Source organism: Filicampus tigris, chromosome 11 (genome assembly GCF_054856515.1).
Source record: "Filicampus tigris isolate MCC_2025a chromosome 11, RoL_Ftig_1.0, whole genome shotgun sequence".
In the NCBI taxonomy this organism is placed as follows: domain Eukaryota; kingdom Metazoa; phylum Chordata; class Actinopteri; order Syngnathiformes; family Syngnathidae; genus Filicampus; species Filicampus tigris.
This window is the reverse complement of record NC_141227.1, coordinates 3,297,311-3,321,845: the sequence shown is the minus strand read 5'-3', so window position 1 is coordinate 3,321,845 and position 24,535 is coordinate 3,297,311. Positions and strand designations below refer to the sequence as shown.

Below are 24,535 nucleotides of genomic sequence, written 5' to 3'. Positions count from 1 at the left end.
GCATTATTAATCTTAGTGACAAGTTAACTCCATCCACCCATTTTCTATAATGCTTGTCCTCATTAGGGTCATGAGTAACTGAAGCCTATAGCAGCTGACTTAGCTCAGACACATTTTTATATTTAGGCAGACAACTAAAGATTTATTTGGTTGTTTAATTTCACATTTGTATTACAGTAGACTTCGACTTGCTTTATTGCCATTTAATAAACACACAGTCAGTGCACATATTACATGATTAGTTAAAATGACTAGGTGCATAAAAATACAAAATAGAAAAATAAAGTGACATACTATAGTGGCGGTATTGCACTGTCAGGGGTAACAAAATGGCAGCCTGCAATAGTTAATCTTATCCAGCTCATTCCTAGCCCCCACGAGTCTTTGCTTTATCTGGACATTTTTGGGAAAAAGGGCGTGGCCTTTTTCCTTTGAAGCCCTTATATCTCAGGAACCACTGGGTCAGTCTTCATAAAACAGGTATTGTTGGAAAGGGAATTCAACAAGGATTCCAATCTGGTGCATAATCTTAGTAACTTGACCTCCATCCATCCATTATCTATACCGCTTGTCCTCACAAAGGTCGCGGAGTAACTTGACCTTTTGGCCTATAATTTGACCTTCAAATTGACTTTGTGGGTCATGTGATCTTATCCAACTTTTTTATGAAATGTAATCTCTTACATGTTCTCGTATAACATAAACATATAAAAGTTTCAGAGATGTATTTTTTTTTGTTTAGCAGCAATAAGGAGTCAAAGTATCCATACCGTCAATATTCATTGAATATTCATGAAATATTCATTGAAAGTTGAATAATCTTGAAAGTTGATTTTTTACATTTGGCATGGAATGACCCAGATTAGCATTACAATACTGAATCGTTGAACAATGTATTATTTCTTTGCTGAAATGATTGTATTTTTAGGTAAATATTGACCAGCAACAGTCCAAATGCATGTTACATATGTACGGTTCAAACAATTTAAAAATTCCGTGAACAACATGGAGTTGTTGCCTGACTAGGACTAAAGTGTTGTGTCATCCATACACATGAAATCATACTTGATGTCCTTGTGACACTGTTATCAATCTTTGTATGGCACCCAACGAATCTTCTCCGGTGATTTGTCGTAACGCAAGAATAAAATTTGATGCACGTGTTGCACCTACAACGTTTAAGTGGTCTTTTCAAATTTCAAAGCTTTTCAACCTACCGTATTCCTTCTGTTCCTCATCCTCATTCCTCATCCCTCTCCAAAAAGGGTGGCAGCAATAAAAAAAAAAGGAAAGGACAAAGCTTCTGATTTTAGAAACAAAGAGTGTAATAAGATTTTCTTTTGAGCAAATTATCCTAAAAATACATGTAAATCATTAAAAAAAACATTAGCATTAAATTATCAGATAAATCATTTTAAAAAATGGATCATTGTCTTTTGCGATTACTGTACCGTATTTTCCGTACTATAAGCCGCATCTTTATATGAGTCGTGTCCACTCTATTTTCCAAAAAAGAGTGAAAAAAACATTTATAAGCAGCACCTATCTATGTTGAAAAATTTGATATTTACTCTATTTACAGAACGATTTTGAACTGCAAATGTATGGATTTACAATTTTGGATTTGGTGAATTTACGCCTCTGTTACGCCGTTGCAAACCCCCCGGCATGGTTCCCACCCATCTAAATGCTTGCGATTTTGAACTGCAAATGTATGGATTTACAATTTTGGATTTGGTGAATTTACGCCTCTGTTACGCCGTTGCGAACCCCTCGACATGGTTCCCACCCTTATAAATGCTTGTTATACAACAAATTTAACTTAACTTTAAAAATATAAAATCAAGAATAAATACCAAGCTGCAGGCTATGAGAGGAATGTGAGCTTTAACAGCGGCAGCAGATGATTACGACGGAACGTGAGCTAATAACTTCGTTAAAGTTGTAATTTTTATCATAAAATTGACTTACCTTAACTAGAATGCTGTGGTGTGTTTCATCCAAAGGTACAATCCTGGTGTAATGCACTTTTAAACATTTGTCATCGTTGTTGTGCAAAGCGATAGTGTCACTACTTCCGCTGCTGTTGTTCTTAATCGTTGCCTGCTTCTTCTTACTTCACGATCACCGGAAGTAAGCATGGCTTACCTTTCTCTTTGCACAATAACATCAGCAAGGTCCTTTGGTTAAAATGCAACGCGGAATTCTAGTTAAGGTAAGCTGTTTTAAGACAAACTTAAGATAAAACTAACAAACACTTTAACATTTTATTTGTCGATGTTTCGTCGTTCTTGTGTTGAGCACGTTGTGCTTGCCGAGTGGATGAGCACGCTCCGCTTACAACTTATGACCATAGCTGTTTACTGTACTATCTTCTTATCCGTCTTGACTCTGACTAAATGTACGGCACATTTGAATAACGTTATGAGTTTCTGAACAGAACGTTGTTCAAAAGTGCTGTTTGTTTGTTAGCGTGGACGAGACTAGCGAGAGGCTGCGGTGATGCGCAGCCAACCAGCTCACGGGATAAATCAACTTGTGCTCTTGTTGGTCGCCGGGAACCAATTACACGCCTTTTATGAGTACCCGCGGGTATGTAGAAAGCCTCAAAGTCAACTCATGTCTTTGGAACAATGCGCCTTTCTGAAATATGGCTGTATTTCTTTTTTTTTTTTTTTTGATTAATACTTTTGTGAATGCCCGCGATGCCCTGAGGCCACTAGCGCCCCCAGGGGTGGAAGAAAAATCCACCGAATAGCCGCACGTTCTATAAGCCACATGGTTCAAAACCTAGGAAAAAAGTAGCGGCTTATAGTCCGGAAAATACGGTATATAAAGCTGACCCTAACATCTGTGCCATCGTCCCCACAAACAGAATCTGTCCATCAACACGGATCTCCACGCAGCCAATGGGAAGCGCGTGAAAGCTTTGGACATCTTTGCTTATGCACTGGCTTTCTTTAAGGAGCAAGCACTAAAGGTAATGTACCTAACTGATGTATTGATGATCAGCATTACATACTGTTTTTCCATATATTGCATACATTATTTCTTACATAAACTGGGAGTGGATCTTGGGAAATGTATTGTGTTCATGTATTAACAAAACCCCAAATCATCAAGTTAGGTAAGAAAAAAATTAATTGTGAGATACTTATACATATGATACATACATACAAGTGCATGGAGCCCACAAAGTGTCTTTGTTTTTCATCCTGCAGGAACTGAGTGATCAGACAGGTGGCGAGTTTGACAATAATGATGTCAGATGGGTCATCACTGTTCCTGCCATCTGGAAAATGCCTGCAAAACAGTTCATGAGGGAAGCTGCTTATAAGGTGGGCTATGTGGCTGCAAATTCGCATCGATGACAGTATCATCCATTCATCCATCCATTATCCAAACTGCTTATCCTCACAAGGGCCGCGGGGGTGCTGGAGCCTATCCCAGCATATGCAGTTATATTAGGAGGATTCCAATCAGGGTTTTATGCTGCCAATTGCGATACCAATTCAGATACCGATCACATGGATTAGCTGCACATTTTTACATTTTAGAACGCCTCACTAATGATTATTTCGATTAAATTTCATGGCATTGATTTTCATATGTCGATCATGTGCTTTTACACAAAAATTGGCCGATCATAATCAGTGGCCGATAACTCACTTTTTCTAACCATGAGGAATAGTGACAACCGCCGCCGATAGTACGGAGGCGTATTACATCTCATCTCACAGTTGGCCACGGTCGGTTTGGTCTATCTAGCCCTTTAGACGCATAAGCAGGAAGTAGTCCTAGTTCCGGTATGACAAATACATGTAGATGGCTGCTAGTGTTTAGATGCGGGTGAGAATGAGAATTTTATCAAATTAAAGGATTTTAATTGCGTTTTATGGTCCGCAAAATAGTGTTATTTCTATTCAGTACATGAATAGTTAACACCATCACGCGCTTCAACACCATAGAGGACACCATTTACCAATATGTAGAATGTTACAGCAGGGGATTTCATATCATGATTGAGTACAGTAATGTCTGTGTACGTTCAACACTAAATTCCCCCTAAGTGTGAACATGAGTGCAACAGATTTATTTTGTGAGTGTGCGCGTGGGTGTTTGTGTGTGTGTGGGGGGGGGGGGGTGTGGGTGTGTGTGTGTGTGTGTGTGTGTGTGTGTGGGTGTGTGTGTGCGTGTGCGTGTGTGTGTGTGTCATCCTTGTGATTGAGTGGTGATCACTCCTGGGAGTGAGCAGAGACAGGCCCATCCTTCCCTAAAAGTACTTCCCATGGCTGAAATAACATCCTTCAATGGGTCCTCTGCATCTGTGATTCAGAGCAGTGCACATTATGTCTTTGTCTCTTGGTTAACTCTTGCATGCATACTCTCAAGATACCGTAATGCACATGAATCTCTCATATTGGATTCCAGCAGGTAGCCCTAATTGATTGTTTCAAGATTCATGATTTAACAGACACATTGAATTAGACGAATACAAGACAAATAGCCTGAACAGAAAAAAAATAATATTGATGTACAGTATACATACATGATAGGCCACATAGAGGCTGATATTATTGCACATTGCTTTTATTTATTTACAGCAGCTGAACACATTTAGAATTGCACATGCATATATTTCGCCATACACAAGGATTATTCATTCATATTTGTCCCGATCTGATACTCCTTGTCCCGATACTCAGGTTGCGATCCGATATGTATCGCGATACTTAAATATAAAATATAAGGGTAACAACATATTTTAAAAACTCAGGCATGTGTTTCCAAAGTTTTAACTTACGTGCTATTTGACATTTATTCAAGTGTCACAATTGAAAAGTGCATAAACTCTTCGAGTAGCTGTTCCTGACACATCGGAATGCAAGATAGAAAAAACGAAAAAGATAAATAAAACCCCAATCGCAAATCTCAACTTTAAGTACCTCAAATGTTCCAAAAGTACGTTATCGAATGTGCAAAACATGACATAACATAAGTATTCTGCCCTCCTTGAGCAGACTGAGTACAGTTTGGCAAAGAACAGTCCCTCTAAAAGAGTCCAATGTTGCTGTTTTCAAGCCGTTTCTTACACTCCAGTTTAAGTTACCTGTAAATCTAAACACACAAAACAAAGAGAATTACACATAGTGCACATTTGAACATAAATCACAGTAAGTATTTGTTTTATTTCGCGAACGTAGTTCTCAGCTAACGTAGCTCATGGCTAATGCACAAAGAAAACGCCATTAACTCGCTAACGAAAATTAGCGCGCTACCCACGCCCCTTGAATCTCTCAAACAACGGCACTTATCCACAAACGCTGCAGTAAGGTACACAGAGAAAGCATCCAAACAATACTCCCAGGCATATGTTCTTCTTCTGGGCAACTGTGATATCATTTTCAGTTGAAAGACGTGACAAAATGGCCGCCGCCAGTGATAACTCAAAACAGGTGCTCTTATTCCACAAACGCAATATTTATCAGAATGCCTTGTTTCAACTAGTAGACTTGCATGGAGCATATTCTTAAAAAATAATATGTTTGGTTTGACTTCGCTTGAATAAAGTATTTGCATAAGAAAATCAATCCTCTTATTCATGTTAAGGGTATTAAAATTCAAGAAAATAATGGGACAGAAAAATCAAGGGATTTTTTTTTTTACAATAAATAAAATATGCGATTAACTACGAGTTAACTATGAAAAATGCGGTTAACTATGATTAAAATTTTAATCGCTTGACAGCACTAATATATATAATATATATATAATATATATATATAATAATATATATAATATACTATATATATGTGTGTATATATATATATATATATATATATATATATATATATATATATACATATACATATATATGTATATATATATATATATTTTTTTTATTTTATTTTATTTTTTTACTTCATCTATGAATGACCTGGCTCCTCTGTCCATTTTAACAACCTAATGTGGTTCTTGAGCTCAAATGTTTACCCACCCCTGAGATAAACAAGAAATGACAATGGATCAAGCTCGTCCCTCCGGACCATGAATGTGTGTCACCTGGGTGTGGCTGTCTGCAGTGTGAAATGAGGCTACACGGAGGGAACAGAAAGTGAATGTTAAAGACAGAAATTAAATCAGTTTAAGTGATGGGATGATGTTATTTTATGAAACAATGCTTAAATAGCTTATTTTTACTGTTTTCCTTTATACCGGGACGAATAAGAGCAAGTCATAGACTTAAATAGTCTGATGTAATAAATGCATCCGGTTGTATGCAGTTAGGAAAAACTGACACGAGGTTTGTAGCATTTTTTTCTAATGTCGAAATGGGAATTAGCAGAAATTAGATGCTGCACATTACTCAACAAGTGACCATATCATCCTAGTGCTCCATCTTCCTGACACATTGAAATGCCTCATCATTGTTATGGTGATGCAAATGAGCTTTATCGTTCAGATCCTTCTCATATTTTACAGATGACTTAAGCCATTGGCTGCAGTGCAGTTGATCTGGAAGTAGTTTCAAGTCAGTCTTTGCATTTTGGGATACTGATTGGACCAATACATTACAGTATGCCTGTGATGTCATCCTTTTGTTGTGATTACATGTTTCCTGTGTGTGTGCATGTGTATGTGTGCTAAAATAGGCATGAAAACGGAGAGCGAATGTTGATGATTTCATGAGTGCAGACAGAGGAAGGAAGAGGAGGGATTTTCGCTCTTATCAGCCCTGTGTCTGGAGGCAGGAATGGAAGGGTGGGCTGACAGAGAAAATGAGCAGTGCATGGGTTGGGCATCTGCAGTGACTCAGCATTGGCACTGAGCTTCGGTCATAGAGGACAGAGGGAGGGATCCACAACTCAGTCTCTCCTGGGGCCATGATGTAATCCACAGCCCCCTCTTTTGTAATCTACTGAAGCCTTTTTATTTTGACCACTTGAGACAAAAAAAATAATATTCTTTTTATATTCTGGATTATTTGAAACAGCAGAAGTAGTGTAGTTTATTTTTAGATATAACTTATCAGGTTCTATTTATCTATTGTAGAAACAAAGACGACTTTATATACTATACTTAATCACTGATCTAATCTAATTTAGTCTTGGTTGGTTGAGTTGATTTTAGATGTAGTACTGCAGTGAAAATGTGGAATTCCAGCAACATTGTTAGAAAAATATGCCTTGAAAGTTGCACAAAACTAACGGTGTTAGCATCATTGCTACTTGCAAATGTGCATGATCAAAAGATGCCACGCTTGAGTGCTGTTTTCATCCGGTGGCTGACGGCTAGCTATAAGCGGCTAAACTGCTAATGCTTTTACGTGGGCAGGCTGTGCAAACTTTGCTCATGCTTTCCACTTCATCACTTGGGTGCTATTTGTTCAAATGATTTAACAGATTTGTTCCATAAACTTGTTTTTGTCGACATACCTTCCACGGCTTCCTCCACGACGCTCTGGAGATACCGCCACACAAGCAATGGGAATAAAGGAACTTCTCTTGTCAAAATAGCTTCATCTTCTGAAGTTTACGCCAAGTTATGGCTGGCCATCAGCTGCACGTTTACCTGCACATTCGTAGTTACTATTACTTCCTTTGTACTGCTTCTTCTTTCATTTATTCTCGGATTCTGTTAACTTCAATTTGCAAATTAAAGTTAGAAGGAAAAGCTTTAATGTGATTTGCTGCAGCCGCGCACAATTCTGCCGCGTCAGAATAAATATGCTCGCAGCTGGTCACATAATATCATGATTCTCAATCTTACAATCACCTAGCCCTACTTACTGTATATTGCTGCCCTTTCGAAGGTAGTGGATAAGGTAGGGGGATGTTGGGGGCTGACGCTCCGCTCAAAAAACAAAAAGAACAAAAAATATATATATATAGTTTTGGCTTATTTGATTAATAAGTTACTATAGGGAAACAGTTGAATTGTCCAACATTCAACCTTTTCACGCTTTAAATGTATTTGTTCAATCACATATGTCTGCATTTTATACACATTGAGAGTGTGGTGCAAATATCAGTACTACGGTGGAAGTGAATGCTGATATTGTGATGCTGAATGCTGTTACGTCAGCAGATATTTTTAATGCAGCGGTATGGTCAGGACTGGTCTGGCCATCTGGTATTCAGGGCTGCTGCTCGGTGGGCTGATGTCTTTTGGGGGCTAAAGCGGTACTGTTTAATTATTTTCCTCAAATTTCCCACAACAGAGGGAGCAATTTAGAGGGTGCAGCCCATTAATCCATTTATAATATAGACAGCAAACTGAACCAATCAATATAATTCGCAGACCTACAATTTGTGGTAGCCAGGGGCATACAAATTTTATACAAATCTGTCTATGTAATAGACTGTTTGATTACAGTCTATGTCAATTATATCAAATTTTCACACCAATTCAAGCAAACAACATGACGGAGGAGTCATTGTCAAACGAACCGTCCACAGTCAAGATTTCATGAAATAAAATGCACACATAACCAGAACCTTGCTCAACGCATTTATAATAAAACCAGGAACAAAGAAAAAATCAGTGTTTAAAATTGTGAAAAAAATAACAAATGTTTGTGTCATTGTTCTTTTTAAATATGATTTGAATGACTGGTCCATTAAGAGCAATATGCAAAACGGCTGATTAGCTGTTAGCTAGCAAATACAAATCTGTGCATGAGCTCTGGGCATTATTTTCTAAATTAAGCTCAGCAAAATGTTTTTTACTGAGGCTTGATCTGCTTGTATTATGAGTGTGTTGAGCAAAATTCTGGATATGTGTACATTGTATTTCATGAAATCCTGACAAACAATGACTTCTTAGTTACAGAGATGGTTGTGAGCATGTATAGGTGTGCGCACCCACATGCGTGCGCGGGTACAAAATGCCACGGCTAATTTTTCTGTGCAAGTCCAGCCCTAGGTATGGTGTTTCTGTGACTGCATAGTGGCTTTCAAGTAGAGTCAGAATGCGTCATAGCACACGCTATTGAACAGTTTGCTGTGTCAAATGTGAGAGTAATTTCAACACCTAATGAGCTATGCATGCCTTGTAGGTAATGGGTTGGATTCAATTTTGGAATCTTATTCCCCTTCAAAATTGCCTTAGTTTAGCTTGAAAAATTGAACAATGCTGCTTGTACCTTTTTTTTTTTTTTTTTTTAGAGATCTTGCGTATTGATTTCATGATGGCATCACTTGACTGCTTCCAGTTTATCAGATGCACAACTGTGATGTAACTCTTCTGTTCCACCACAATCTAAAAGTGCCGTATTGGATTTTGATCTGGTTACTGTTGGTGGCATTACATTACTGCAAAGTCATTATCATGTTCAAGAAATTGTTTTAACATTTGTCCTTTTGAACATTGGCTTTGTCTCATTTTACATGCCACTACTACAACCTTTTCCAAGGTTATGTGTGAAAATCAGTATTATTTTAGACCAAAGTGATTTGATTAAATTAGATTATCACTTTGTCAGATTCAGGCTTTTACGTGTGTACCTAATTCAGTGGATATGTGTTAAACAAACTCAAATTTAGATTGATGTTTGTTTACAAAAATGCTCTGTCTTTTTCCTTTGCGTAGTCTGGCCTGGTGTCCCGTGACAATCCGGAGCAACTTATCATTGCTCTGGAACCCGAGGCGGCATCAATCTACTGCCGTAAGCTCCGCCTCCACCAGATGGTGGACTTGAGCAACCAGACCACCGAGAATGGCTTCAGTCCCACAGACAATGTTGGAAGTACAATGACCCAAGGTACTTACCATTAAACAGTCATTTAAAATCACAATGACGTTTTTTTTTTAACTGTGACCCACATTTTTTCATAAAAAATGTATTTTTCTGCTGTATGTTGATTCTCTTGTAGGTTCTCCTGGCCATGGTAAACAAACCATTTTACATTTTGATTAATGCATGTCAATTAAGTATATATTATGTTACACATCCCACATCATATTTTTATTAATTTTGCCCTCTGTTTAATTACAAGAGAGGGGTTGTTTTGAATATCAATTAAATAGAAGGATAGGAAAATAAATACAGTACGATTTAGTTTTTTACTTCCACATGCCCGCGCAGAATCTATTCATCCTCCCTTACACCATTTTGTTCAGACAGGATTAAATAGTAGATCTTCAAAAAAACAGTACATTTACATTAGCAAAGGTTAAATAAATAATGCATGAAGTCCCTGATAGTGTAGTGGTACACACGTCTGAGTTGTGTGCAGGCAGCGTGGGGTCGGTTCCTGCTCAGTGACGGTGTCTGTGTGTGCTCTGGGGGGGAATGGGGTGGCGATTCTGAAAGGATAAGATGTTACAGCCTCACAGGATATATAATATAGAAAATGGAGGGACTAATATTTGTATGAATGTGTCTATTCAATGAATGCCTGTTTATGTCAGTATGTAATTTTCCCTATATTTGCATATCTTAGCAATATATTAACAGGATCCCAACACTATTATCCCCAAAACATACCTGTACAATAATCATGCCCAATCAGCATCCTGTTCTAACGGTGAGGTGGATGGATTATCTCAACAAAGGCAAAATCCTCACAAACGCAGATTTTGGTAGATATGTGTTTGAGAGAAATACTGTCTTCTGTGTACCTAGAAAAAGTCTTACTAGATTTTTGAGTTAATTTTGTGAAAAACTGGAGTGAAAACAAAGTAGCTGCTTTTCTTTTTTTGTTCAGTTATTTTCAATGTTTTGTTCAGTTCTTTTTGAATTCATCTGATGTATGTTTGATGCGCATTTGAACCACCTGCCTTTTACACTAAGTGAACCACACTGCTTCACAAAGCAGAGCTTTGCACTCCTTATCACACTTACTAAAACTCTCTTTCCTGTTAACAAGCAGCCAACAAGGAGCATGTTCGGCGCAACCGGCAAAGTCGCACCTTCTTGGTGGAAAATGTCGTAGGGGAGCTTTGGTCGGAGCTGGAAGAAGGTAGCGTAGCATTTCTTTTTACCTGCCTGTGATTCTTTTCCTTCTGCTTCTGCTTGAGAAGAACTCTTGCTCTTTGCTCCGCTATAGTCTAACCTTTCGTAGACGTTTATTGAGTTACAATTTATATCAAATCATAAAATGTCTTTGACAATTTGTGTTACCATGATGCTCTGAAACATTAACTGCTGTAAATACAAAATACAACTACTGTAATTTCCCAACTATAAGCCGGTACTTTTTCCCCACGCTTTGAACCCTGCACTTTAAACATTGACGTAGCTCATTTATTTTCACGGGCTTCATGCCACCAATATGTTCACCCCTTTGCCCTCAATTGTGGGCGTGCTCGAGAACAAAGTGGTTTCCCAATTCTCAGACGGCTTTCTCCCACATCAGGAAGCGGCGGCAACGGCAAGAGCAATTTGAAATTGGGCTGTGACGACACTTGATTTGGAAATTACTTTTCGCCGTATGGGGAAGCCACTTTTATTCAAAACATGGCATCGGGTAAGATGTGTTGGTTTTTATTTATGGTCGTTTCCTTGTTCCTCCATTCATGGCTCGTCATGAGTCTTGGTGAGCAGCAAAAATTATAACAGCTTAAGCTGTTAGCCAGGTAAAAAAAACTTCTCTTTATACAAAAAATATGTCTGAACATAACAACAAATAAATAACAGCAAATCCCAGTATATCAAATTACTGTGTATGTGGATTAGGCCTGCACGATGTGTCTTTTGAACATCGTGATTGCGATGTGCGCATGCGTGATAGTCACATCGTAGGACGTGCAAACTTTTTTTTTTTTCTTAGAACACGCAAACTTTTGTTTTGCTTGAAAAAAGCAGCAAGCTACTCCGTGCTACACAGCCTGTCTCGCTCACCCCCTCCTTCCTGTCAATCAGTCACCGGCTCCTCCCCCTCCACTCTGCTGTCTGCTAACAGGCGAGGAGACGACAGCGGCAAAAGCTGGAGTGGATTTAGTCCCCAAAAGAAAGTCAACATCCAAAATATGAAAGTATTTCGGCTATAAAAAGGAAGATTCAGAACAACAAAACATCCTTTGCCAACAGTGCCTCGCCGTTGTTGCTGCAATCGCCGTCACAAGCCCCTGTATGAGCAGTTCAAACTAGGAAGTGGGACCCGAGGTGAAACTTCATCAACTCGAAAAACTATTACAGAGGCCTTCGCCAGCATAACACCTTAGGATAAGAAGTCCAAACAGCACAGACAAATCACGGATGCAATAAGTTTTACAGATCGTTTTAGTTATTGTTATATTTTTGTGAACAACTCAGGGGACTAATGCACCTGCTCTTTAAGTTTTAGTATTTTGTTCTAATTTGTTTACAGCTTTGCTGCAGTTTAAAAGTGTTTATAACTGTGCTGCTGCTTTAGAGGTTTTTTATTTTCTTCTATTTTTTTAAATGACTCAAGGGTCTAGTGCACCTGCTCTTTTTATTATTTTTTGTTTAAAATATGTTTAATATTTTGCTGCTGTTAACACTGAAGTGTGAAATACAATGTTAAATAATCTATTATGTTACAGAGACATGACCTCTGTGATCCCTTTTATATACAGCAATCATCATTCACAGATGAACCCCCTTAGTCTGGATTAAACGATATTATATGAATACAATGATGTCATAGTCAGTTAACCAAATTATTCCCAAACAAATCTATTCAAGTCATCTGGTGAAAATTCTATTTTTAACATTGCAATATATTGCAATATATCGCAACCCCCCCCCAAAAAATCGCAATGTAATTTTTTTCAAACATCGTGCAGCCCTATGGTACTTTACTTTTTGAGCGTGGATACTACTAAATCAGGGGACCGTATAATACATGAGTACAGAGGAAAAAAATACTTTTGAAGGGCTATTTACACTGTGCATGCAGGGATGGTTCCTGGATTTTTGTTCTCTCCAGGGGGTAAAGGGGGAATTGACCAATACATGGGGTGGGGGTGAGAAAATAATTCATAAATATATTTTGGACTATCAAATAAAATGGTGGAGGGGCTTAGTTGGGACAGCACAGAATTCTGACGGGGCTATCGCCCTGGCTGGTGTAGTACCATCGTGAAGTTAAAACAAATCTTTTGTGTAAATATCCCTTGTTACAATGTGAACACAGCAGCTTATAGTCCACTGCAGCTAAATAACCAAATAACAATTTTTTTGTGGAAAATGCATATGGAATGTTTGTCCACATTTTTGATTATTTTTTGAATGTATTTTTTTTTTTCAATGGCATTTTTTCAAGGGCATTTCAATGGCTGGTTTTTTTTTTATATGCGGAGAACTAAAGGACTACACAGTCATTGTATTTTGCAACAGCAAAAGGATGCAAGATTCATGCATGCTGTTGAAATAATTGTCATAAAATGGCCGCGTTACAAATATTGACTCTGTGGATTGTTGATCAAGGTTAAGCATTTCCAACTGTGTCATGTGGAGTCGAAATTACCTGTACCCCTGGGTGGTTGTATATGACATATGTTGGATCCCTCCAAACGCTATCATGACACTTTTTATGCAGGTGACCGGTATGTGGTGGTGGACTGTGGTGGAGGGACAGTGGACCTGACTGTCCATCAGATCCGTCTCCCGGAAGGACATCTGAAAGAGCTATACAAAGCTTCTGGTAACGTTTTTTTATTTTTTTTAATAAATGCTCCTCTGCATGTTTCTTCTGGCTTTTCAATCAGCTCACTCATGTTTCCACTCTAGGTGGACCATACGGCTCTCTTGGGATTGACTATGAATTTGAGAAGCTACTGTGTCAGATCTTTGGCCAGGATTTCATTGACCAGTTCAAAATCAAGAGGCCAGCAGCTTGGGTGGACCTAATGATTGCCTTTGAATCACGGAAGCGGGCAGCAGCACCAGGCAGGGCCAACCCCCTAAATATTAACTTGCCCTTCTCATTCATTGACTACTACAAGAAGTTCAGGGGCCACAGTGTTGAACACGCCCTGCGCAAAAGCAAGTAAGTACACTAAGAGCAGTGTTCCCCAACCTTTCAGCCTTGGCACATAGTTTATGTTGGAAAAATCTCACAGCACCACCCAAAAAATGTCACAAAAAGTATATACTGTATACACATTGAAATAATGTTGTTGTCTCAATTTACACACAAACAAACTTTGTGTAGAATCTGAGCCTGCATAATATAAAACCAAGTTATTTTGTTGTATGAATGCCAACAGGTGAATAAACAGGTTAAAGTTGATCTGTTATAGTCAGAGGCATGCTGAACAGTGTGAACTCAGCCAATTATTAGTGCCTGAGGAGAGTTGTAGCATCTATATTTGGCAATAAATAGATACATAGGTAATTTGTCTGTTTATTATCCTCAGTGACTGAGCAGCACTGGCCTTACCAAAAACAGTATGTGTATAATTTGTTGTCACAAAGGGAGTTTGTTGTAGTGAGGTGCAGGCAAAAGGCAGGCGCGCTGAAAAAAAATGCTGTGCATCATTTATTCAATTTTATTTTATTAAATAAGTGGTTGCACGAAATAAAATCGTTAGAATCCAGATTTTTAAGCAGACTATTTTATTTTATGCAATTACTTGACAAAATAAAATTGAGTAAATTCAACCATCAGAGGTACTTAAACAGGATAAAAGAAAATCCCAGTTAAACAAGTAAAAAAAAAAAGAGAAACTAGCACTCCCCAACACCCCGTTGTTGTCTACCCCCCCCAAAAAAATATTTTAAAAAGTAGATTACAAGCAAGTGGCATGATGCAACAAATGAACAACAATCAGTGACAGAAGGCATGGAAACAAGGAACTACACACAGGCGGACGAGACAAAGAGGCACAACCGGACAAGAAGACATGAGTGGATGTAGAGTGAGCGCTGATTGGCTAACACAGGGGGAGCAGACTGATGAGACTAAGTGAAGGCAAAGACATGGCGAGCTGATGCGACAAACAAACAAGAAAAAATGGATCATGACTCATAACATTTAACCCCTTTATTGTCACAATAGCAACATTTTTTAATGTTCTTTATATGCAGTATTTTTCAGCAGTTGACCACAAAAGTAAAGAAGACAGGATGCCTGTAGAGAATCAACAGCCTAACTATAACAGTCACAAATATGTCAATATAAAGCCGTAAAACATCAGTTATAATGACAAGCAAATGAAGAGGAAACAGTCAAACAAAACTAATACATTTTGAAAGGGTTACTGGGATGTTATCTGGACTGTAAATTGGAAATTGTAGGATAAAGGCAGTGGGTCTGACCAATTGTTGTTTTTTTTAAATTCTAAATGTTTATTACATGATACAGTATTCATAAAGAGAGATTTTCCCTTTCAGTAATGAGCCACTCACTGTGTGGAATTTAACTGCCTAGTCTCCTGCCTGTATATTTTAGTCATTCAAAGAACTTCCGAAGGCTGAAAAAAAGCCTTCGATGGGTCTTGGTCTCTGATGCATAACTCGAAGTGCAAAGCATGTCTTTGTCTCAGGGAGGGGCTACTATTAACTCCTGCACACACACTCTCACATGACCATAATGCACAATAATCACACACATGGGATTATAGTAGGTAGTCCTAATCGATTGTTTCAAGATTTATGATTTAACAGACACACTGAATTAGACAAGTAGAAGGCGGTTGATATTGATCTACTCTTATAGGAGAGTACACACAAAGGCTGACATAAATGCAGCTCATTGTCTTTATCTATTCACATCACCTGAACACATCCAAATTTGTACGTGTAAGCATTTTGCCATACACATGCATGATTAACGTTGCTGTGAGTCAATACAATACATGCGATAGTCTATACTGCGGTAAGCAAAGTAATGTAATCCCCTTTCTCTTTAATCTGGACTACTGAGTATTTACATGATCAAGAGTTATGTAATAATTGTTGCACTGATTTAGCTGTTTTTTCCCCTCAAATTGGTTGAAGGGAAGTCAACCCAAACATTGTTTTCAAGAATATGTTCTATGCAGACACACTAGTTTAAACAGGACATTCTGATTAATATTGTGTTCATGGAATATAGCAAAATCACCCGTTTTCAGCCATCTCAGGGGCGGCCATTTTGTCACTTCTGTTGACTGAAGATGATATCAAAGTTGCTCAGATAACAACCAATCACAGCTCACCTGTTATCTGAAGCTGAGCCGTGAGCAACTTTGTCGACAGAAGTGACAAAAAGGCCAGTCCTTGAGATGGCTAAAAACTGGGTGAATTATCTCGTATTCCACAAATGCAATATTCAGGAGAATGCCATGCCTTGTTTCAACTAGTGACTAGTGACTAGTTTCAACAACCTGCATAGAAGATAGTCTTTATATGTTTGGGTTGACCTCTCCTTTAATTAAAACTGTTTTTTTTTTTTCATTTGTATTTTATTATTCATTTATGTAATTAAATAACAAGTTGAAATATTAAATAAACATTATTATATAATATTTTCTAATAATTATACATTATCTAATGTTGAACTATAAAAGGGTTATTTTTCTTTCAATGTGAAAGAAAGTGTTTTTGCAACCGTTTGTTCATAACAGATTGAATCAAAGGCTAACTGGGGGAATCGTGTTGCCTGCAATTACTCCAAAATTACAACCAATCCCTCTTACCTTTTGACTTTTTTCTGCTCAAGGTTAGGGCTTCCCTGTAATATCAACTCTTTGACCTTGGTAATCATGGAATTTTAATTATAGTAAATTCGCAATTGCAGTACAAAGCCATTTTAATAGTATGATGCAGTAGTACAATGCAGCTCAGTTCAACAAGATTGCAGAAACAATAATAAGCATATTGTTAATCATTAACTTTCTGATAGTGTCAAACAATGCATTGAAAGGTTCGGGGGAACCCGTCAACCAATTTTATTTATTTATATATTTTTTTACCTTTAATGCTCGCTATGCTAATGCTAACAACCGTAAGACTGCATATTCTTGGTTGAACTATTTAATGTATGCCACAAAGATCGAGTACAGACCTGATGCATAAACATTGTTTAATGATATTGACCACTTTTCTCTTCAGTGTGGATTTTGTGAAATGGTCATCACAGGGGATGCTGAGGATGAGTCCCGATGCTATGAATTCCCTTTTCAAGCCCACCATCGACCATATCATTCAACACCTCAGTAAGCTACACTTCAAACACACACACTTGTAGCACACGTAGCTTGTTCGAAAAGAAATCTGTTCGTGGGCTAGATTGTTTGTCGACAACAACAATGTTTGTGTTTTCATCTTAATTAGTTTGCCATTTGTTGCAAGATTTTTGTCATGTGCGGATCGGGATTTGGAACCATTCGCAGATATGACACGGAGGTTGAAGAGTAAAAAGTCTTTATCAAGAAAAATACAAAGTAACAACAGAGATCATGACTGGAAGAGAGTTTGCATCCTGACTCCAAGAAGGTTGGACGTACTGACAATGTGTCACTGTCTAACTCAAGGGTTTAACTCAAAGTTTTAAACTAAAGTCTAAATCAAAAACAAAATAAAGAACAGATCGGAGAAGGCCAGACAAGAGCTTCCCCGACGGAACCAGTCCGGTGGGCGACCCGGATGCCAGACGAGAGGGTCTTGGCCGGCCAGTCCTGTGGGCGTCCAGGGGGCCACACGGGATGAAGGCAGCCTCAGGCCTTGCGCCGCTGTAGCAGAATCCAAGAGCAGCCGCAGAGGTTGCGCCACCAGAGCCAAGTCAGAGGGCAGCCGAAGGTCTTGTGCCGTCGTAGCAGAATCCAAGGGCAGCCGCAGAGGTTGCGCTGCCGGAGCCATCGTAGCAGAATCCAAGGGCAGCCGCAGAGCTTGCGCTGGGAGCATGGGAGCCTGTAGTTACCGAGGTGGCGGGAAGAGGGCTTGGCACTGCAGAGGAGCCGGCATGGGAGCCTGTAGTTACCGAGGTGCCGGGAAGGGGGTCTGGCACTGCTGAGGCATCGGGACGGGGCCTCGCATTTGCTGAGGCGCCGGGAAGGGGCCCTGCCTCATCAGCCTTTAATAAACTGCCTTTCATAATAATTCATGGTTCATTTGCCTTTCCTTTTGGAAGATAGACTTTAAAACCAAAACATTTATGAAAAATACATTTAATTTTGTTAATTGTAATCAGGGCTCCAGACTGCCCTTAATGGTCACATTTTGCCCCGAAATTTGAGTGTATGAATACATTTTTCATCTACTTGCGCATGTGTGACCAGTAAATCTACCGATTAAAAAAATATTTATAAATATAATATATACTGTATATATTTTGAAATTAAACATTTTTTGTTGCTGACAAACATCTCCCCCACACTTTGGACTTTTTATCACAAAACTAAGGTGGCCGAAAGGGGCAAATGCGCTGCAAACGGCCGAACACTGCAAACAAACAAAAAAATGATGCAAACAAAAAAAGTTAAACACACACATACAAACTAATAAACATACAAAATAACTGCAAAAAAAAAAAACACTCCAAGTAAGAAATGCCGCAAATGGCCCATCGCTGCAAACACAGGAATGATGCAAAAACATATCAACACCACATATGAACAAACAACAACAACAAACACAAAAGCAAGAAAGAAATGCTGCAATCACAGCAACATAGTGGAAGCAAACATGACAAACCAAATGCAAAAAAACCAAGAAAAATACATTGTGGAAATCTAAAATACACCAACTAAAAAACGACGGCAACAAAAAATTGATGCAAGTTCACGCCACTAAACGGAAGTTTGCTAGGCCACTAATTGGCACCGCAGGAAAAATCCCGTGGGACCGGATCTCCACCATAGCCATTTGCCCCTGTCGTCCAGCATACAAAACAACACCATCAGCAACAGAATATTTTGATGACGCAAGGAAAAAAACAACATGAATTGGGTTTGCCTCATGTCGCTACCTCCTGCTAGCCTGATCGCTTCTGGATTCACACCAGCGGCAGCATGAGCACGGAATGGAACAACGTGGGCATGCCAGATTATTATGTCCAGTAATAGACAGACAAAAACTGCAGGCTAAAGAGAACTTTATTCTTTTTTTATTTTAGTTTTAGGGCAATGCACACCAACCTTACTGTCTACACTTAACTCGGAAGTGTTGCTAATGGTGATTTTCAATCTGTTCCTTCAAAATACAGTATGTTCACAAAAAATGGCTGTAAAAAGTTGAGGCTCAGCTTCAGAAAATAGGTGAGCCGTGATTGGTTGTTACCTGAGCCAACGGTGATGTCATTTTCAGTCCACAGCAATTGACAAAATGGCCGCCCCCTGAGATGGATTAACTCTTATTCCACCAACTCAATATTGATTAGTATTCCCTGTTTAGACTACTGGAGGTGCATAGAACATATTCTTGAGAAAAATATGTTTGGGTTGACTTCCACTTTAACACATAGACAATAAAAATATTAAAGTAGAACATTTAACTGTTTTACGTTACATTGTCCTTTAACTTTAGAAAAATCTGATGGGTTTTTTTGCCAATTTTTCAGGGGGGAATGTTTGTTTGAATATCATTATGTTTGTCCTTCTGTGTTAAAAGTAAAACCTTTTTTTTTTGGACAGTTTTGAATATGTCAATGCTGTGCCCTAGCTTTTTCTTCTGATCCACACGGGTTTTTAGTACATCACACAGGACAAAACCAGGATGGGAGCTGTGTTTATTAATGAGCAAAAATGTATTTGATTTTATGTTCCCTTGCAGATGAGCTCTTTGAGAAACCTGAAGTGAGCGACATCAAGTTCCTTTTCCTAGTGGGAGGTTTCGCCGAATCAGCTCTGCTCCAGCAGGCCGTTCAGAACATGCTTCAGGGCCGCAGTCGCATTATTATCCCCCACGATGTCGGCCTCACCATCCTGAAGGGCGCAGTGCTGTTCGGTTTGGACCCCAGCATCATCAAAGTCCGCCGCTCGCCGCTTACGTACGGCGTCGGTGTCCTCAATCGCTTCGTAGAAGGCAAGCATCCTCCCGAGAAGCTGCTGGTGAAAGACGGAACGCGCTGGTGCACCGACGTCTTTGACACGTTCATCGCCGCCGACCAGTCGGTGGCACTCGGCGAGATGGTCAAACGCAGCTACACGCCGGCCAAGCCCTCGCAGCAGGTCATCGTCATCCACGTCTACTGCGCCGAGAAGGAGAGCGTGGGCTTCATCAGCGAGTCTGGCGTCAAGAAGTGCGGCTCACTTCGCCTGGATGTCAGCGGCACGGAAAGCGCCGCGCCGCGCCGCGAGATCCAGACGCTCATGCAGTTTGGTGACACCGAGATTCGGGCCATGGCGGTGGACGTGTCCACCGGGCGCACAGTCAAGGCCAGTATTGACTTCCTCAGCCATTAAGGACGGAGGCGGAGAGCTCATTGGAAACGGCGCGGCTCACATACACTAGTAGAATGTTTCAAATATTCTAAAATGAGGCTTAGACACTCTTTTGGTATTATACTATTAAAATCAGGCCAATCATTTCAACCATTTATCCAATGGTGGCATTATAACGGCCCATTTCAATGTACTGTTAACGCTTGATCTCGTATTAGCTAAACGATGTCATGACACAATGTCTCCAAGGCAGAAGAAAAAAAAAATACAAACTCAGCGTGGATTAATTGCATTGAAAATAATGCTGATGCTCTGAATTGTCCCTCTGGTATATGTGCTCTGCAAAATAGGTTTACGTGAAAGAAGCAGAAAAGAGAAACATACAAATAAGCCTTGCTGTCAAGTATTCATACTGTTAGTTGTCTTCTGAATTCCACATTTTGGTTGAGTTAACATTTGGATTTGGATTAGGATCTTGATTGCGTACTAAGGGTTCTTTCAACTTTCACCAAATGTAGTTGACGTTCACCACAGCCACCTTCGTTAGTTGTTTAACACGCCAAATGCTGGGTTAGCAAAGTGGCGCGGAATCCGACTGTGCTGTCTGCATGAAAGGCAGCGGCATGCATTTCGACACTCCTGCTTTTAACGGCCACTCCCCCAAGAAGTCTGACATGATGAAGACTAAATTAAGACATGATGAATACGCACATGGAAAATAGGCTAAAAAAGGCGTCAACAGTATTGTTGGTGACTATGGGAAGTGACAAAGGCTGCAGTTGCTCTAACATTCGGAACTGTCTCGTGATCTCTGGCTGGGTTTCGCCAAAACATACGCTTACATCCACTCGTTGAATCTGTCAAGCAACATTGCATCTTGTGCTTAAAACAGAGTGCCCTTTGCTTTTTGACTCGGGTTGCCAAAATCTCCATGCTCGTCCTTTAATATAGGCCACGAGTCAAAGGAAGGTCAAACATGCTGCAAGCGAATACCACCGTCAGATCCTATTTAGTGTTGCCTTTATTTGTTAATGCTTCCGAATATTCGATGCAATGTTACTTGCCCACTTGGATATGCGCAGCCTTATTGTGACAAACAGTAATAGTTGTTTATTTCTGTATACACTGTATTTAAATATTGTACAGATTTTTAGTATTGTATGGATAGCTTTAGCTTGAGTAGTTTTACGCGCGTGCTTCCACTTTTCATATTGAGCACGTCATCTAGCACAACACCGGAGCCAACGTGGCCCATTTTTGCGGAACAAACAGCTTATTCATTCACGATGCTTCCATTCTGTTTAGCGTCTCACAACGCTCCGCCGGCTTGCATGTTGTTAGCATCCTACCTCTTGGAAATGGTTCGCAGCCGTAATTAATGTGTGCTTACAAGAAAGTATATGTTCAATACTACGGTAGAAGGGAAGTGGACCAATCGTGATGTACTGTACATTCAAATTAAGCTATAGGTTATGCTGAGTGGCTATTAGACATTAAAATATGGGTGCCCGCCCCCTTGTTATTCGGGTTTCCTATAGGAATAGTTCTGTGGGAATCCGTGCTTGAGTTTCAAATACAATCAGCAAATAAATGTCCAGTCACGTGTGAGGAATTAATATAATAATATAACATAATCAATAGAATTCTAAAGGATTAACTAAACAATTTATATGAACATTCTTAATGTCTTAAAGCAACACTGTAACATGTGAATTTTTGTTTGTTATGGCGGCGCCATGTGGACAAAAGCGGTAGTGTTTTGACAAGTCAACCATGCACGCCAGCGCGTAGTGTCGTGAAATCCTGAGCTCTCGCTGGCCTGCAAATTGGACTGAATTACATTTCTATTTCCAGTGGCTGTGTGAAAGATGAATAGCGATGAGGTAATGAATCAAATTTTGGCTAAACAATACTTTTGGTTTTTTTGTTTGTTTTGGGGCTTCTGCCACGACAACAGTAATAGCGTGTAGAGGTTCGAATCGACTTCCGTCCTTTATAGCGAAAGGAGGAAGTGAGTATGCCGTAAAGCAATTCAGGACATTTGTATTTTTTTTGTGTGCCACGGTTGCTCCCATCCTCCTCAAAGTGCTTAGTGCCAGTAAAAACAATACAGATCCCCCACACCCAGGGCATGACAAAAGTCCCTTTCAACTACTTGTAAGTCAATGTTTCATCAAAAGAGTTGTGAAAATCTTTTATTAAGATCGAATTCTTGACCAGTGCTGCTTTAATAGTCAATCAATAAGTAACGGTTTAAATCTTTCTTGTCCCAAACACTGTTGCTGCAGTTCGTCACATCTCATCGTTTTACGTTTGTCAAAATGTCAGCAGGTGAATTTAAAGGGAATTTCTGCTTGGCCAGCATCCGACACAGAAGTTTGAAGGGCTGCCAGCCTGCTTGTCGTTGACTGAAAACTGTCAGCAAGCGCAGCTGCAGTGTCTTTCTGCATTTGCGTTACTACTTGCCAGAAAATAGTGGACGACGGTCATAACACTATTGTTGCCACCATTTTAACCGGGAATCTGTGCCTTGAAAAGTTGCCAACTTTAGCAGTTAAGCTTTAGTGATGTTTTTTTTTTTTTTAAGTTATATAGTAGGTAAGGTGTCTGAGTCATTCATAGTGTTGTACTTGATGAGAAGAAATTCAACTATTTCTGTTGTAACTAATTGTTGCTTAAGTTAATACTGAATATGACTACATGTAAAAACTTTGATTTACTTAATAGGATTCTTCAAAATTGTTTTAATGGGATGGGAGAATCTTTATGAATGTTCTGAACTCCTTTATAAGTGTTAAAAGTGTTGTTCTGAACAGAATCACTCTCAGACTCTATTTTGCGTCTATTTCTTCAAAACTCCATCTACAAACAATTTTATACAACTGGCATAATTCTTAACCGTTGATTAATATGCCCGTCGCTGATGAAGTGGGAAATGTTCTAGCATGAACGTCATGAATCAACTCACTACCAATGGTCCTGTTTTAATAAATGCGGCCTTTCATAAATGCACATACTTTTGTCATATTTAGTATTGTTTACTTTTCAAATGATATAATACAGTACAACAGACAATATTAAAGATCTTCAAGGGGTGTTGAGCACAGAAAATGTTGTTGGCTACTACTGCTACTGTTTTTCTCTATTGTGATATTCATATTGAGCAGGGTTGTGAATCACACATCATTCTTATCCAGTGGCACACAAAAACTTAAAAATAACAATAAAATAAAGCAACCACAGTGAATAAAAGTAAACCCCTGACATCAGTCAGCAAACTTGTAGTTATTAGTCATGCTGTGCTTCTGTATTATTGTCCACACTTGATGTTTTTTTTTTTTATTATTTGAAATGCAAATTCTAGCTTGGTCGTGCTTTCCAGTAGCAGGCAGCACACATGTGGCTCTTATCAGCTCTCCTTTCTGCAATGCACGTTTTGCATGTGTCGCGAAAGACAAAACAAAACTGGAGTCAAACAACCACCAAGGTTCACTGACACTGGACATGGAGGTGTTGGACATCATGTGTGGGAAGCTGTGAGCTGACCACCACATCACTCGAATCACTGCAGACTCTACCGATGTAAGCTATAACATTCTTCAACAATCACGCTCACACGAGCAAATGTCAAATGGAATCATGTATGAACACAATTTCCATAGGCAGTTTACTGGGTGCTTTCACACTAAGAGCCCTTCAGTTTGTTTTAATCACAAATCTCGCTAGTCCGAACCATAAACGTTGATCCAGATTAAATTTGTTTTACATTCAGAATAATTTAAAAAAAGAGGGAGACATTTGAACGTTTACTGTGTGAAGACACGAGCCTAAATTGTTTACAAGCTGACTGAACAGAGAGAGCAAACTGCAGGTGTGAAAGCACCCTTGATCTAAAAGGTCAAGTAAATGCTTTTTGTTGTGTACAAGGCAGAATCTGATATTTCAATGTCAAGACAATTGTTGGTTGCCGAGTTTGGAAGTGGTTGAGTCTTAAGCAGAAATCCAATGTACATCAAGCACTGTATTTGCTTCACAATGTCAACAATAAGTCAAATAATTGATGTAGTTCAACTTACAATCTTCTCAATCATTCTTGAATGTACTTTTTTTGGTCCGTTTTTCAATGAGGGAGGTTTTAATGTTTCTTTTTTTATCTTCAGTTGCTTCACGTCTTTGTCCGCTAATTTCACATAAAGTGTATTCTAACCATTTACATCTATTCACTGTCAAATTCTCATGAATAAAAATGTATTTCAAAGAA

General features: G+C 39.1%; 1 protein-coding gene across 7 annotated transcripts in view; it reads left to right on the top strand.

The window, feature by feature from the left end:
* hspa12a (heat shock protein family A (Hsp70) member 12A) overlaps nt 1–24,535 on the top strand; it is a 56,946-nt gene extending 32,411 nt beyond the window's left edge. For 2 of the 7 annotated variants that reach the window (XM_086045112.1, XM_086045110.1), the window contains exons 5-13: nt 2,876–2,980; nt 3,222–3,338; nt 9,592–9,763; nt 9,876–9,890; nt 10,875–10,964; nt 13,509–13,613; nt 13,700–13,958; nt 17,006–17,109; nt 19,664–24,535. In XM_086045112.1, coding sequence (XP_085901238.1) covers nt 2,876–2,980; nt 3,222–3,338; nt 9,592–9,763; nt 9,876–9,890; nt 10,875–10,964; nt 13,509–13,613; nt 13,700–13,958; nt 17,006–17,109; nt 19,664–20,295 — 1,599 coding nt within the window. In that variant the 3' untranslated portion in view covers nt 20,296–24,535. Of the gene's footprint in view, nt 1–2,875; nt 2,981–3,221; nt 3,339–9,591; nt 9,764–9,875; nt 9,891–10,871; nt 10,965–13,508; nt 13,614–13,699; nt 13,959–17,005; nt 17,110–19,663 lie in introns of all 7 variants that reach the window. The other 5 variants (XM_086045111.1, XM_086045108.1, XM_086045115.1 and 2 more) reach the window with 3 other exon arrangements.